We start from the raw sequence: 15,914 nt of genomic DNA, 5'->3' as shown, positions 1-15,914 counted from the left end.
TTTAGCTACTGTGTCACTGTATCCCCGCAAGATAGGGCAGTGTATCTTGAAATTATTTGTGAGCTCTCTAGTGGCACTGACTCTGTTCTGTGGTTTGGATACCAGTAGAAACCTGTTAGAGAAGTAGCACATATACATAGGTGGGTCTTGCAAGAGTATGGATACTTAGGGACCACATTTACTTAGGAGCCATGTGGTCTTTGTCTCTTGTTTTTGTTTAGGATAAGTGAAAGGCATCAGAGATTTCCCGCTGTTCATGATGCTGCAGGAGAGCTGAACACCCTCTGCTTTGCTCCCCTCCTACACTCAGGGAGTTCCATTGTCTCAGAAGCTACTCAGGACTGCTACCTGAGCAAGCAGGAGGAGAACCTTGAAGGCACAAGAAACCATGGGGCCCTAGATCCTCATGGGTGTGTGTGTGCATGCATGCTGATCCCAGGCAAATCTTCATGACCTGCACATGTGTGTGACCTGAATACCGTGGTAGTGGCCTTTTTCTGATACTGTGGTTATTCAGCAATAACACCATTGCATTGTGTAGAGCTATAGAGGAGAATTGGGTCTGTTGTTTGAAAGTGGGGGGAAAGAACTGTCCCATTTCTGAACAAGGAACAAATGAAGAGAATCAGTCTGCTTGTCAGGGTTGCTATGGCAGTCAGGCATCAGTGGTTTGTTTTTAAGGAAGTTCAGCAGTTTCTACTTCTAAAATACCCATAAAAGTCTGTAGAAATATTTGCTGACTCCAAAGGGCATGGTGGCCAGGCAGCCGGGAAATGGCAAATTCCACATCCTCCTATACATGTATCAATTCTGCATCTCTGCAGAGAAACAGCTTAGCACCAACAGAGAAACCTTTCAGAATCGTGAACCCTCTGAAGACTGTTCTCCTCATAATCCCAAACTTTAGGGTATCTCTTTAAAACATCTATGCAGGTCAGTGGAAAGGCATATTATTGTGTTTTCTTTCGCAACACAGAAACGCAGGATGTGGGTTCTGGAGTTGCTGGGAGCAGAAGTGAGAGTTTCAGAGGCCCAGCTTGCTTCCTGTGCAATGTAGAGGCTGGAAAATCAACCCAATAAAAACCTAGTAGGTTCTTATGGCACACTTGCTTATAGCTTCCAAGGTAAGGAGGATGGAATGGTGTGGAGCAATTGAGTTCAACATCTGAGATATCGATGTATACATACACCTGCCAGTATGCATGTGGAATTGACTGGTCCTGTTCATGTGAGAGAGATTGGTGTTTTCATGATCCTTGGGTACGGAAAGGTGCTATGTAACTATATGCCATCATTGAGTACATCTACACCTACTCTTTACTGTGGAGCTGTGTCATGGGATGGGGTCCCTAAGGATGGCCACGATCTCCTAAGGCCCTCAACCGTGCCAATTTGGCCCGATGGACACCCTCAGTTCTCGCCCGCCACGTCTTTGATGAAAATATAAAAATAGGGAGGCTGCCTTTAAGTCCTCTTGGACACGGTTTGATGGACTCTCTGAACCCCGTGGGTTCCCGGACCCCTTGTGGGTCCCATTTCACAATGGGTGCTTCGGGGTACCCTAGCCTTATGGGCTATATACGTGGCTCCAACCATCCCTTTACCATGCCCCAAGCCTCGCAGATGGCATCGACGTTGTCCGGTCTGGGCCTTACTATGGTTTGGCCCCCTTGTCCTCTCTGGGCTTCTCCATGTGCAGGTGCAGGCTGATTTGCCCTCTGGCTTGTTGCCCTGGTAACCTGCACCTGGGCTTTTGTTTCTTCTAAGAGCAGCGCACCTTAGTGCCCTGCGACAAGCTGACTAATTAGCTCCACAGTAAAGTGTCACGTGCACATTTACATGTGCATCCATATTAGGGCTCAGTGGATTAATTAACTGTGCTATAGGATAGTATTGTCCAGGACAAGTACTATCCTACAGTGGGGTAGGTATGTGTGCTGAAACACACATGTAGATGGTGACTGGGGTTGGCTGGGGCACTAGGGTGCTGCAGTGTGGGGGCTGCCTGTCTGCTAGCCCTGCACGGTTTTATCCTCATGTCCCAGCTAGCCCCTCCAAGCTGGTAGGCTGATCCTTCCAGCCTGTGGATTTTCCAACATGGCTCAACATGCTGCACTCCTGGGTGCATGTGTAAAAGCTGCACCCAAGAGTAATAAACTCCAGCACAAACTGCACTGGAATTGATTGGTATGTGCTCATTGCACTTGTAGATGCACCCAGTATTATTATTGTCTTTAACAGGATTAGTAATTTGAGATATTTCCCTTTTATTACAAAGTACTAGATGTTACACTGAGATAACCGCTATGACTCCAAGATCTTGTTTATTATCTTTTGTTCAAAAGCTCCACACAGTATCACAGATGAGTCTGCTGCTTCAGTGTTACAACACTGCCCGTTTGCCTCAGCAAACTTATGAGTTTCTACAGGACCTCTCCTGACTGTAAGACACCTACTATGGTGTAAGCAGAGATGACCATGGCGGGATGTGGGGCCTCGGGCAAATCAGCCTGTGTAGGGCCTGGGGGTGGCGGGGGGGTGGCGAGTCTCCAGACACAAAGCCAGTCCAGCTCTGTGGGGCTCCCCAAAGCACAGCGCCCAGGCCAGATGCCCTGATTCACGCGCCCCCCCCCTGCCCTGCTAGGGATGGCCCTGGGTGTAAGTACTTTTCTGACTGTCAGTCTTAGCTTTATAGTGAACAAAGAACAGAAGAAGAAAGCGCTTTAGAGACATGTAAGCCTGATTGAGCATTTGAGAGAAGGACCCAACCCTAAGGTGAGTTAGCCATGCAAAGAGCCCATTTCTTCTCTCAGGCTAGTTTTGCAGCAATGTGACATCAGTGGAGGTTTACATGGTTCATTTCAATTGAGTCACTCCTGACCTACACCAGGTCTATACCAGGGTGACAGAGGGCTTGTCTACATGTGATGCTATGTCACTGTAGCAACATGCTACAGTAACATAGTGCTGATGGGCAAAAACCGTGACACCGCAGCTATGTCACCGTAGCAATGCGCTCTCCCTCATTATAGCATGCTGTTACGGTAACGTAGCAGCTAAAAATAACTGTGCACAGCCAGCACAGTACAGTACAAGTGTTACAGTGCTGTCATTTAGTACTTCCAAAATAAGCACTAAATGATGGCACAGTAACAATGGTGCTGTATGGCTATGTGTAGACTGTCGTGAATCAGAGCAGCCGCCAGCAGCCGCTTGACTCACACACCGGAGTGTTTAGATTTAGAGCTCGGCAGGCGGGTAGTGATGGATGGAGTGGAATTAACCAGGCACAGACACGTGTAGGTTACAGGAGTTTGTTTACTTACGTCACCTAGCTAGTGGTGGACGACGCAGGCGAGCCTTTGTTCTGTTACAGCTTCGGTTATAGAGTTGAATATACGCATATAACTTCGGTTACAGAGTCAAGTACACGCACGCAGTTAGGTTACAACAAGATAACGACGGACGTGGCGCCGGGAACGTATGGTCGCGCTTGCAAGACTTTCTACGTCAATATTTTACGCTGACGGGGCGATTGATTGGGAATTGATCAATTTCCCAATTCTCTGGTGACAAGCACAGGTGTTTCCTGTGAGATCCCCAGAGCTCTCCGCCTTGGGCGGAAACCGTTAAACTATTTATAGGCAGAGGTGTTTTACAGGAATATCCAATGGTGAACCGTTATATGGAATCTTTAATTTTTGGCAGGTGGCAGCTCTTTGTCTCCTCAAGTTACAAGGTAGTGGGTTAGGTTTCTCTACCTGTTACGTGTGTGCTACGTGTGAGGAGCTTACGTTTATCTTTGACCAATTATATATAGTTTCCCCTAGCATTTTATTTCAGCTGACCAATTATCTACAGTACTCTGGCCGCGTTTTGTTTCAAGGAATTTTTGGCAGGGATGTCTTTTAACCCTTAATATTCAAATGAAGATGATTTGAATGGTATCTCTTGCTCAGTGGCATGGGCACAAGTTAATTGGGTTGTGACATAGACATGCCCAGAGAGGACATATGGGCTCTGAGCATAAAACAAATGAGGATCTCATTAGTTGTACATGGAAAGCTAAAATTTAGAGAAAATATTTCAAAGGTTCATATTGTTTTATTCTTAAACTAAAGAAAAAAGGAGAATCTGAGTTGCCTGATGGCCATTCTGACCATGTGGGCATGCAGGCAAACTATCAGTCATTAACTACAATGAAACTGAATGCTATAGGAAAGACAGTACATCCCAGGCTGCCCAGCACTTGGGCTTCTCAGTGGGTGCCTCATATCTCATCATCAGGTTTTCAGGTGTCTGTTATAATCACACCTTGCGCTGCCTTCCCTTTCCCTATAACACCACCGCTGGTTATAATGCTATGAATTCTATTACAGCTTATATGACTATTTGGCATAAAATGGAGCAGGAAATTCAAGGCCAGTCTACCGAGGTCCAGAATTACTCACTGTAGCCAATTGCTGTTCCTAAGGCCTGTTTTCCAGCACATGGTGCTGTGTAATAGTGAATGCAACAAACTTACACTGTACTGTAAATTGGGGTGGGTGAACAGGACTGACTCCTCAATTTACATCTTCACTGACTGCCTGCCTCACATGCATACCAGCCCAGCCTCTGGCTTCTTTACTTTTCATTCCATCCAGGAAGTGCACACACCAACTGCAGAAACTTCTTTTTTAAAACCTGAAAGTTTGCTTAATTTTTTCCCCCCCAACTACTTAGGTTGGTCTAATAAAAGATATCAGATTTACCCAAAGAACCTTGTCTGCCTGTGACCTGGGTGACACCTAAGGGGAGAGGGTCAGAAGGCTGGAGAGAGGTGCCTTACCCTTGCACTGTTGACTCAGCCTGCCCTTTCCATGGGGTGTCCCTCAGAGCAACTGCTTTGTTGCTGGCTTTGGGGGCAAAGTCTGTGCAGAGTCATGGTGTTGAAACAGCCACTGCTGCTAGGACACAGGTTGCTGTTTGCACTGTTAGCATCTGAAGTCAGACCTCATCCCTTACGATAGTCCCAGGAGCTGATTCAGAGCTAGCTGGTCCCCCAGTAAGAGCCAGAGCCTATGGCTGAATTTCTACCAGGGACTGATAACCCCTAGTTCCTCAGAGTCAAAATAAGACAACAAGAAGGACATGAGGGGAAAGCATCAGCCTCTGCTGCTTGCAGGCTAAATGTGGTTTAGGGGGCAGAAAGGGCTTTGTTGGAGTCCAGACAGGCATCTATCCTATCATGGTGTGCTCAGTTTTGTCTGGGGCCGGCCTGGCCCCTGGGTTGATACCAGGGATCTGTTGGATGTTCATGTTTATAGAAAGTTTTCCATAGTAATTCAGCTGTTGTCAAACTGAAGCTCTTCCTTCCCCAGCATCTTCAGTGTAGCCTCTGTGTAGCCACAGTGAGGTCAGGCTCTTGAATCCAGCACAGCCTACAACACTGAGGTTTCCCACTGCCTCAAAGCAACAAACCACAGTGGCAGGGCTGAGGTTTTCTGCACAGAGCACTGACACCCTCCCTGGCTGTTCAGGGAAGTTCAGAGCACAGGTGTCAGCCTGGCTTCTGATAGCAGTGGGAGCCATGTTGCTGTGCAGGAGGGGAAAATAAAGTGACGTGGCAGCAGGAGCTAGAAGTGTGCCAGCTGGGTGAACTGTGGAGGGTCAGTTGGGAAAAAGGAACTTAATATTCAGATATGTAAATCAACTTCAGACCATTGACTTCAGGGTGATTGACCAAAACAAGGCCAATCCTGTTCCATGGCACCAATAAGACACATTCCCCATCCCTCATCACCTCTGTATATTGTAATCCGTTCTCCTCTCTCTACATGTTTTTCTGGGTTTAGAGCTCTTTGGGGCAAGACCTGCTTCCTCGCCACCACCACCTCCCCCTCCCACGTTTGGCCATCGCCACTTCCCTTCTCAGGACCCCTGCTCTGCCAGAAGTGTACCCAGAAGGGGTACACTCCTTAAAAAAGTTTGAAAACCCCTGCTCTAGAATACTTGTGCTTACTTGATCCAGCTAGCATGGGGTACAGCTGCAGTGAGGGCACAGCAGTGCAAGCTTTAGGAATCAGGCAACAAACCCTGGATGGAAGAAGAGTTTTCACTCTGGCTGGTAGCTTGTGCTAATCCCCATGCTACTGCATTCTCTCTGCTCTCATTGCCCATATTAACTGGATTCAGTTATATCATACACATTCTTGTGCAGACACTTCCCCTGCTTTCAGCTGACAGCTCCTTTTTTGGTCTTCCCCCGCCACCTTCTATGAAAAGAAAATCTACCCTGCTTTCAGCTGACAACTCCTTTTTTGGTCTTCCCCTGCCACCTTCTATGAAAAGAAAATCTATTACAGATTAGGCACACAGAATGCTGGGGAATTCCGAGTCAGCCCTGGCTGTATTGCTATTGCCTAAACGTCCTTGTTTTTCCTTGCATCTCATTTCATCACAGTCCAGCATGTGGGTGGTGGTATCCTGACAGTGAGGATTAAAATATGTGTGGAACTGCTAGCAGTGGCCATTCTGCTAACACTTCTGTCTCCAGGATAGACTCAAAAGAGAAACTGTCAAGTATTCCTACTTCATTACAACATTAGCTCCTTTGATCTCAGGACCATGAAAAGCTCTTCTGTCTTGCGCCTTATACTGTTGCTAGGGCTGTGGATTTTGGAAAGACTGGTTGCAGGTAAGTCCTAAGCTGCTCTGAAGTAGAGCTATTTAAGATAGGAAAGGTTTACTAGGATGGGGGAGAGAGGGTTGAATCTCATTGTGACTGAATGTGATTCGTGGTATTAAGATGTAATGTCTTAGAATGTGCTCTAATAAAAGTATCTAATAGGCAGAGAGGACCTGGTATTCAGACCTCTGTCAGGGCTACTCACATCACCCCTCTATATATTATTTGGAAATTAGATCGGTGGGGAGAAAGGTGTTTACAGCTGGCTCTCAACAATAAATGGTGAACCTCTTTGACTAGACTCAGAACCGAACAGATGCCCACAGCTGTTTTGGCTGGACATAGACTTCTGTTCCAAGGGCTAAAAGATGTTGCCCAGCCTATCCAGGAGTTTTGAAAAACACTATTCATTATGTTTTAGAATGCCCTCTGTATAATGACATAAGGAGAAAGTATTTATCACCGTTCTTGCAGAAATTGACATATTTCTCAAATACAGGGAAATTAATATGGCCCCGCCAGCAAACAGATCAATATTTAGTAAACCTTCATGCAGTTTTTGCTTACAAGGCTGAAGCTATCAGAGCTAAACATCCTTTATTGTTGATATGACCAATAAACTTTATCACTATGTTTTTTACTGTGTTAATTATGGACCTATGCACAACAATTGTATAGATTCATGATCTGATCTATCACTATATATGTACTTGATTTTGTTAGTTCTAGGAGTAGGAATACTGCTGCTTTTATAACGGTTGGTCCTATTTGAGAAATACTTGCATTCCTGTTATTTTTGTTCAAATTTATATTATGGTTTTATGTCTGTTATGTTACTTTTGGGAGCATGGCTTTCAGCCAGAATCCTTAATAAATTGAACTGAATTGAATTGAATTGAAATGGAGACATCTGTCGAGCCAAGAATGAGTGTTTACCTGGGAGCTAATCTGCATATACATGTGGGCATGCAGACTGGGATAACGGGGCAACTCTATTGTCATGTGTGCAGTTCTGTTCAGTATGTGCAGGAATCTCTGTAATAATCCTTTCCTATGCAATACGATAAAAAACTCATTTAATGGCCTCTAGGGCTTAGCAGCAAGCGGTATGCGTGAACCAGTGATTCTTAGTCATGTTCTCACCCATAGGAAGGTTATCCTCCCATTGAACCAGGATGCTACTCCAGGTAGCAATATGAAAAGGGAAGGGCAGATCTCTCCAGTTCTACACCTGCAACTACAGGAGATGTTTACTGCACAGTTGACTAATTAACTGCACAGTAAACATCTCAGTGTTTACAGGTGCACCCCTATTAAGGTGCAGGCAGCTAATAAATTCGACAGCAGGGTAGGAGCTATAAATACAAGTCCTACCCTTCTGTGGAGTTTATTAGCTGGGCAGCATCTTTGTATTTACAAGTCCTACCCTGCTGCAGAGTTTATTAGTTTCCGAATCCACATCTCATCTGTGTGCAGTCCCCAGCATGGCCAGAGTCTGACCTGCTGTCTTGTCCTAAGTAGAGATGAGGTCAGGCCATGAGATGCCCTAAAAAGAATTAGTAGGGGATGGGCTTATATGGGAGATCTGGCTTGAGAAAGAGCTGAGATCTCCAGGAGCTGCTCTTATTTAGGATGGAGGCTGAGGTCCCTGGAGCAGGAGGCATTAAGACGGCACAAAGTAGCCTAAAGAGATATTAACCAGCCAACCTGACCCCTGATCTGGACTCTGGTTCCTGAAAGCCTAAGGCAGAATCTGAGTGTGAGTGAAAGTGAGCATGACCTAGGAATCTGCATAAGCCTCAACAACCCCCCAAAAGTATGAACTAATGGCAGGGGAGTGTGGGTCACAGATCACTCTATAACCTACAAACAAACTCAGGGGAATGGGTGATCTGGAGGCTGGTGTCAGACAGAGCTCCATGAGTTAAACAGCCAAGCTCTGTGGAGAGCAATCAGCTCAACCCCTTACATCTATGTTCCAGTTAGAACAGCTTACCCACCCTGCTACCTGCTGGCCTGTGTGCTGCGCTCTCTGCATTTACATGCACTGCTGAATTTTCTTTAGGTCTGATTCTGGCTCCTCTTACTGCACTGGAGCGGCAGTCACTGACTTCCAAACTGTGATTCTTGTTTAAGGAACTTTTCATCAAGATGGGAAAATCTGTCCTTGATGTTGGATATTGGACTCATAGCTCATGCTTAGTTACTTGTAACATGTATATGAATCCTTGGGAACCTCAGAAGAGGCTGATTAACTGATTAAAATGCAGGCTGTCTCTGGGTAAATGGAGTCCTCTATAAGGGAGCATCAGGCTTGCCTCTGTTTAAGCTAAAAACAACAGATGTGACTCAGATGGAGCAATGGTTGCTCCAGGCCCTTTATGTTGCTCTGGTGTAAAAGGGCCATATGAGTTGGAGTGGCCCTGGAGAGAACTGTGCGGATGCAGAGCTGATTCATAGAGTCCTTTATTACCTATGTGCAGTCCCCGGTGTGGAGGCAGTTCAGGAGTGGTCCCCACAATCACAGCACAGTCCTCTCTAGGGGGCACTCCAGCTCTATAGCCCTTTTACACCAGAGTAGCACAGAGTGCCTGGACCAAGAACCACAGTCTGAACCTGCCGACTTTGTCTTAAGTAGAGATGAGGTCAGGCCATGTGATAATAGGGGATGGGCTTATAATACTTACAACTATGGGAGATCTGATTTGAGGAAGAACTGAAGACTCCAGGAGCTGCTCTCATTTAGGATGGGAGTTGAGGTCCCTGGAGATATTAACCAGCCAACTTGCTCCCTGGTCTGGACTCTGCTTCCTGAAAGCCTAAGGCAGAATCTGCTTGAGTGTGAGTGAAAGTGAGTATTATCGAGGAATCAGCACAAGCCGCAACGACCCCCCAGCTATGAGCTAGTGGCAGGGGGGGGGCGGTCACATATCACTCTATAACCTACAAACAAACACAGGGACACAGCTCATGCTTAGTCACTTGGAACACATACATGGACCCCTGGGAACCCTAGCACAGGCTCTTCCTCTAACTGATTAAAATGCAGGCTGTGCCTGGGTAAATGGAGTCCTCTAAAATTCTTTAACTGAGCTCCAACAGAGAAGATAGGAAAAAGTGAGCATACAGGCAGGGAAGCAATGAAGGTGAGCACATAGGCAGGGAAGCAACGATTTGTCTCTAAAAGAACCATGAAAAACAAGGGAGGTTGTTTGAACTGATACAGAGCAGTTGCAGACTGAAAAGTGATTCAGACAAGTGCCTTTGCAGGGTTGGATGATCATATCCCCCCAGTTAGCATCAGAGCAGATTTGTTCGATTTACAGATCAAGTCAGGATGGGCCAGATCCTCAGCCAATGTAAGCTGTTGTCTCTGTATTGACTCATCTTTGAGCTCTGCTAGTTAACATCAGAGGATATGCTGGCTGCCTGCTCCCATCTGCTGGCACCACTGACTCCTGTGGAAATCTCAGCTGCCAAATTTGTAGATGTTGATTCAGCAGAGAGCCAAGCTTTGCTGTACAGAGCTGCACCCGGTCTGCTGTGCTATGTTAAACAGCCAGGACCTGGTTTCCCAAATGAAATGTAGACTCCAACACAGACAAGGAGCAAATATGATGGTGACTGTGCAACATGTGCTCATAAGGAGGAGGGGATCAAAACCATGGGGCGGGGAGAGGCCACAGTAGGGTACATTTAGGTTACACTTGCAGTTCATGTTACCCCATGTGTGTGGAAGGAGGAAAGAGGAAGGAAGGACTCATATATTAGCCTCTGCCTAGGGACCCTTAATATCTAAGCATAAACTATAACTCTAAAAATACCATATAATCCCTAATGATACTTTCTTTGAACCTTTCTTCAGAATCCAAGGGACACTCACAGAGGATGGTGATGCATGGGAGGACAGGGTTTATTTGTATAGGCACCACTGGAGAGGAAGCTGGGTAAATACATGGGGGCAAGTCTGCAGTAAGCTGGCTGCTGCTAGGGCTACACTGTAGCACTACCTGAGCTAGTTGGTTGACAGCCAGCTCAGACCAGCCTAAATACTGACTCATTGCAGCAGCAATTGCAATACAGAAAGCTCCACTGCAGAGTAGCTATATGTCAGGAAAACTTCTCCCTGCCCTCCTGGCAATTTGCCTCAACTCTGCTCTACTGAGTGGGGTGACCTTCTTGGTCTGCCTCCTGAACATCTAGACAAAGGAACTAGGGCAAGGTAACAGACAGTAAGGACTTTCCATGGAGCTTCAGTTCTGTGGTACCTGTGCATCTACTGTCTCTTAGCCCCTGGTAAGTGAACATGAAAAAGGATGATGTTGTTTTGTTTCATGCTAGGGAAAGCTTCTTCTGTTTAGCTTTCACTTACCACTGGGTAAAAGTGGACAGCCAGACAGTTATCACATATCACTACCCCATGCTAAGCTCCTTTTTAACTGACTGAACTTTGTTTGTCCATAGCCTGAGCCTGCCAAGAAGAGCACTGTAATTAGTGACAGCTTTAGCAGCCTCATATGTGACAGAGCACGTATGTCCTTAGGAAAAGAACTGAGATCTTTCACAAACACCTAATCAAGTGGGGTGGCATCTGGATCAGAACTGATGACCCAACAGTGAAGGCCTGATCCATTTAGGTCCCAGGGTAAGAGCTTTAATCACTGATATTCTAAGGGGCCTTCATTTTTACATTATTTTTTCTAGCCATCAGAAAATATGCCTTACATGATGTTCATAGCTATGACCAGAATGTCCTTGATAAGGGTGCTTTGCAGCATGGAAGCATTCTTTGTCTTTCAGCTGCAAAATCTTCATAACATACTTTCACTAATAGAGAGAAAGAAGTTGATCTGTAGCTCTCATTATACCCCAGCATGACATGATATGTGTGTCACACTTTTTGCCTTAGGACAACCAAAATCATTTGTTGGATGTGCAACAATGTGTAAGGGTTTTACAAAAGAATTACCCCTGAGGCTGTTGAAGAGCTACAAGAAAACAGACCCATCCTGTCCCAAGTCTGTTATCATGTAAGTACACCATTTTCTCCTCTTAACATGAATTCCAGAATGAAATCATGAGCAGTCGTAAGAATAAATGGGCCCCAACTCTGAAGAAGCTTTTGTATCAAAGTAAAGAGCATGCAGGAAATTATTTATTGTATTCAGTGAATTATTTCTATTTAATACGAGATCTGGGCCTTCTGGCTGGTAGGAGCTGGACCCACTTGAAGCAGTCACTACCTATTTTGTCAGTTTTTAAGGGCAAAGAGGTGGAGCAGGGAAAACTGTAAGGGTTGTCTTACTAAGAGGAGACTGAGGAACAGAGTGATGAAGCCTCTTTCCTGGAATCACATATATAGGAGGGCTAGTCAGTTGTCTCACATGCCTTTAGTAGTAGACTAGTGCTTGAAAGCCCATCATCATCCAGAAAGCTCACAAGACTACAGAAATACATGTTTTAAAAACCTTGAGAATGATAAAATATTATGTAATTTTTATTTATAAGCTTGTTTATAAACCTGTACACAGAATTTCAGCCCTGGAGAAAAAGACAAGGAGATGATTTACATCTTTGAAGGAGTTACTTCACCTGGGTCTAACTCAACTCATGTGAGTTAGTCAAAGCACATACCTTTTTTTGGGTGTGAATAAAAGTACTGTGTGAGCATGGCATCAGCTACACAGCATTCCAGGGGGATAATTTGTCTTACTGACCTATTTCATAGCAGTTACTTGACAATGAATTCAAAAAAGAAAGTCTGCCCTAAGAAGCCATGCACATGATCAGAGGGCAAGAGAACAGGCCTTATGAAGAGAGGCTGCGAGCCATGGGACTCTTCAGCCTGGAGAAGCGCAGGCTCAAAGGGGACCTGGTGGCCACCTATAAATTTATCAGGGGTGCTTACCAGGATCTGGGGGAACGTCTGTTCACCAGAGCGCCCCAAGAGATGACAAGGTCCAATTGTCACAAACTCCTCCAAGACAGTTTTAGGCTGGACGTAAGGAAAAACTTCTTTACTGTCCAAGCCCCCAAGGCCTGGATCAGACTCCCTCCAGAGGTGGTGCAGGCACTTACTCTGGACTTTTAAGAAACGCTTGGATGTTTATCTTGCTGGGATCGTTTGACTGTAGCTGACTTCCTGCCCCTGGGCAGGGGGCTGGACCTGATGATCTTCTGAGGTCCCTTCCAGCCCTAATGTCTATGAAATCTATGAAACAGTGATTCATTATGATCTCCCACATTTATTAGATCTCTTATGTTATTTGTCTTTTATTTTATCTTTCCTAATATAAAAACCTAAGTGATTTCAGAACAACAACTGGGTTGATAATATTTTGGGAACATGATCTCACCAATTTCCACCAATGTAGAATGAGCTTCTGGGCTCACAAACAACCAACTTGAACCAGTTAATCTTGCTCTTAATCAAATACTGTGATTTTTCTGTTTTTCTTGATTGTTGCTGTTTCCTTTCTTGTTTCAGATTTAGTACTAAAAAGTCCAGGGAATTTTGTGCAAATCCAGAGGAGAGCTGGGTGAAGGTGAGAGTCACAGAACTTGACCGAAAAAATGCCCCTCCAACTCCTTCACCTTCAAATCCCATCAGTTCCGTATTACTACAAGAAAAGGCAGGCGTATTTCAGAGAGTTATTGGAGGTGTCGTGTCCACTGCAACCCAGACCAGTGGCTCAGTGAGTCCTAGTTACGTGGCTGGCACAACACTTTCAGAGGCAACAAATGTTTCTGCTGTAAGGGCAGAGGGTACAAACATAGCCACACTGGTTGTGCAAGAGTCTATGTGGCTCTCTACAAAACCTTCCTCTGTGATCCCAGGGACTAACACTGCTACATACTCTGATCCTGCTACATATGGGAATGAGGTTTCCATGAGACTTATTACACACCCAGCAGCTCATGCATCAGACACTAATCTCAGTGGACTGACTCCATATACCACATCTCCTGTGAGAAGGCCTGAGAGTTTTGTAGGATCCACACAAGAAGCCACAGGATCTTCTACAAGTGGAAAAGCTGATGTGCCAACCACTGAACCTTACAGATTTAATTCTTATACTACACCGGTCATGAAAAACTTTGAAAGCTACATAGAATCTACATGGGATCCCACAGAATCTTCTACAACCAGAAAAGCAATTGCATTGAGCACTATTACCAACAGAATTAATTCACATCCTACACTGGTCATGACAAGATCTCAGAGCTATATAGGATCTACAGAAGAATCCACAGGACCTCCTACAAGTACAAAAGCTGATGCGTCAGGCCCTGTTCCCAGTAGATTTAATTCTGATCCCACATGGGTCATGAAAGGGTTTGACAAGTCCATGGGATCAACAAACAGATCCACAGGAGATATTATAAGCCCAGTAGCTGACAAATCAGATGCTGACCCCAGAAGATTTACTTCAAATGCCCCATCCATTGAAAGCAGTCCTGAGAGTGCCATATTCCAGACAACACCTGCCGTAATAAAATCTGTTCCTAGCAAGCCTGCTGAAGAGTTTACACTGATGAGAAGAGTGATGGAAAGCTACACTATGAAAACTGAAGATGTTGTGAAAGAAAGTGTTGCTGTCACAGGACTCACTACACACTCCTCCTCTGTTGAAGGAGAAACTAGTTCATTCAGTAAGAACAGAGATAATGCAAGACAGGTTGGTAGTGACTCTGCTTCCAGGGGTGAGGCTAACACCTCTAACCATTCATATCCTGTAGAAAAGGAAGATTCTCCTCAGTCCATTCCTGAATCCATTTCACCAGCAGACACTTCAGTCTTTATCAGCACAACATCCCTAGAAATGAACAGAGCCAGGATGACTACAGAAATACCAGCTATACCATTTGTGTCTTCACACAGCTTTCTGGCTCAATACCAAATCTTGTCTACAGCCTGGCTTTCTTGGCAGCTGTTCTTTGTGTAGTCATATACATAAAGTGTATGACACCTGGTGGTGAAGTAGCTAAAGAAACGGTACAAGGCTTGCTTTTCAGTTGCTAGTCAGCAAGGCTATTGAATATGCAGTGGACGTTATCTGTGTTCTCTGAGACATGAACGTTGGCAGCTTCTATCCTACAAAAAAGTTAGAAAAAGTGCATTGATGCAAGGGATGATCCAAGTATGTCATGCCCTGCAGCAAGATGTTATTCAATTGCAAAACAAAATTGAAAACCAAAAATTAGAAATTGTGGCTGCTAAAAAGCAGGCACAAGACAAAATTGCAGACCAAGATTTGGAAATTGTGGCTGCAAAAAAAGAAATAGAAAATTGGAAAACTAATGTTCAAATACTTACAACACAGAACCTCAGCCTCATTAACACTGCAAAGAGGAAAGAGAAAAACAAAGAGAAGCAGAGGGAAAAGTTGAAAAACTAGAAGCTGATCATTGGAAGGCTAAGGCAGACAAGGCACAGGGAGGAATCAGGCAACTGGTGGAACAGAGCAGTCAGATGAGAGAACAGTGACATCCCATTAGGGATGGACAGCTAATTCATCATCCAGACCTGCATAAAAAGGTCCAGAAAGTTCAAACTTCAGCAGAACACACTGTTGTTACAGCACAACATGTGGGTAAAACAGTAATTCATTTGCTAGATACAGCAAAAGAAGCCACACGGCATTGCTGGTGAAAAACCCTTTTTGGATGCCCCCCTGACTGCTACTGGCACTCTAAATGTGGCCTTACAATCCTTTGTAGTAGTTTTAAGTATTGGTGTATTGTTAGCATTAATACAATGTATCCCCACATGTAGGAACCAGCAGCTGCTTTTAAAAATGAGGTCCCATGCTCATAAGGAGGAGCCAAAAACACTCAATTCAAATATACATAACTAGCACACAGGCATGTCTGGCAAGAAAATCTAACATTGGAGATGGTGGCCCCATTTGCCTTAATGGTAATGTTGCACAAATGGCTAGTTTCATGCCCCTGGAGGCTCTTTTCAATCCACCTCAAGGAGAGAGTCACACACAGTCAGGTTGGGTCCATCTTTTATTGTTTGCGCAAACAGATCGACTGAGGGGTTAAGTTACCCAAATCAGAGTCGACTCTGAGTTGTGCTCAGAGTTTTATTTTTATAGCTTACATAGGGTTTCTGCGTAACGATACGTGATTGGTTATATTTTCTTGGCAAAGCTTAATACATTCGTAATTTTAAAACATAATTATAGCAAAATTAATGTCTGTTAGTAACCTTGTATCTTAGTGTAACTTTAGGACA

General features: G+C 44.8%; 1 protein-coding gene across 2 annotated transcripts; it reads left to right on the top strand.

Annotated features, from left to right (window-relative positions):
- The first annotated feature begins 6,327 nt into the window (after positions 1–6,327).
- Positions 6,328–14,986, top strand: CX3CL1 (C-X3-C motif chemokine ligand 1). 2 transcript variants are annotated; one of them, XM_025212710.1, is made up of 4 exons: positions 6,328–6,679; positions 11,135–11,315; positions 11,580–11,700; positions 13,158–14,986. In XM_025212710.1, exons 3-4 carry the CDS (start codon positions 11,612–11,614, stop codon positions 14,614–14,616), a joined length of 1,548 nt encoding a protein of 515 aa, XP_025068495.1. In that variant the 5' UTR covers positions 6,328–6,679; positions 11,135–11,315; positions 11,580–11,611; the 3' UTR covers positions 14,617–14,986. The 2 variants fall into 2 exon arrangements, with proteins under 2 accessions (XP_025068495.1, XP_014378843.1); XM_014523357.2 differs by lacking the exon at positions 11,135–11,315 and having other exon boundaries at positions 6,330–6,679.
- The last annotated feature ends 928 nt before the right edge of the window (positions 14,987–15,914 follow it).

This window comes from Alligator sinensis, unplaced genomic scaffold (genome assembly GCF_000455745.1).
Source record: "Alligator sinensis unplaced genomic scaffold, ASM45574v1 scaffold1000_1, whole genome shotgun sequence".
NCBI classification, from domain to species: domain Eukaryota; kingdom Metazoa; phylum Chordata; order Crocodylia; family Alligatoridae; genus Alligator; species Alligator sinensis.
Note: the sequence above shows the minus strand (reverse complement) of the source record. Positions and strands in the feature narration are given on the sequence as shown.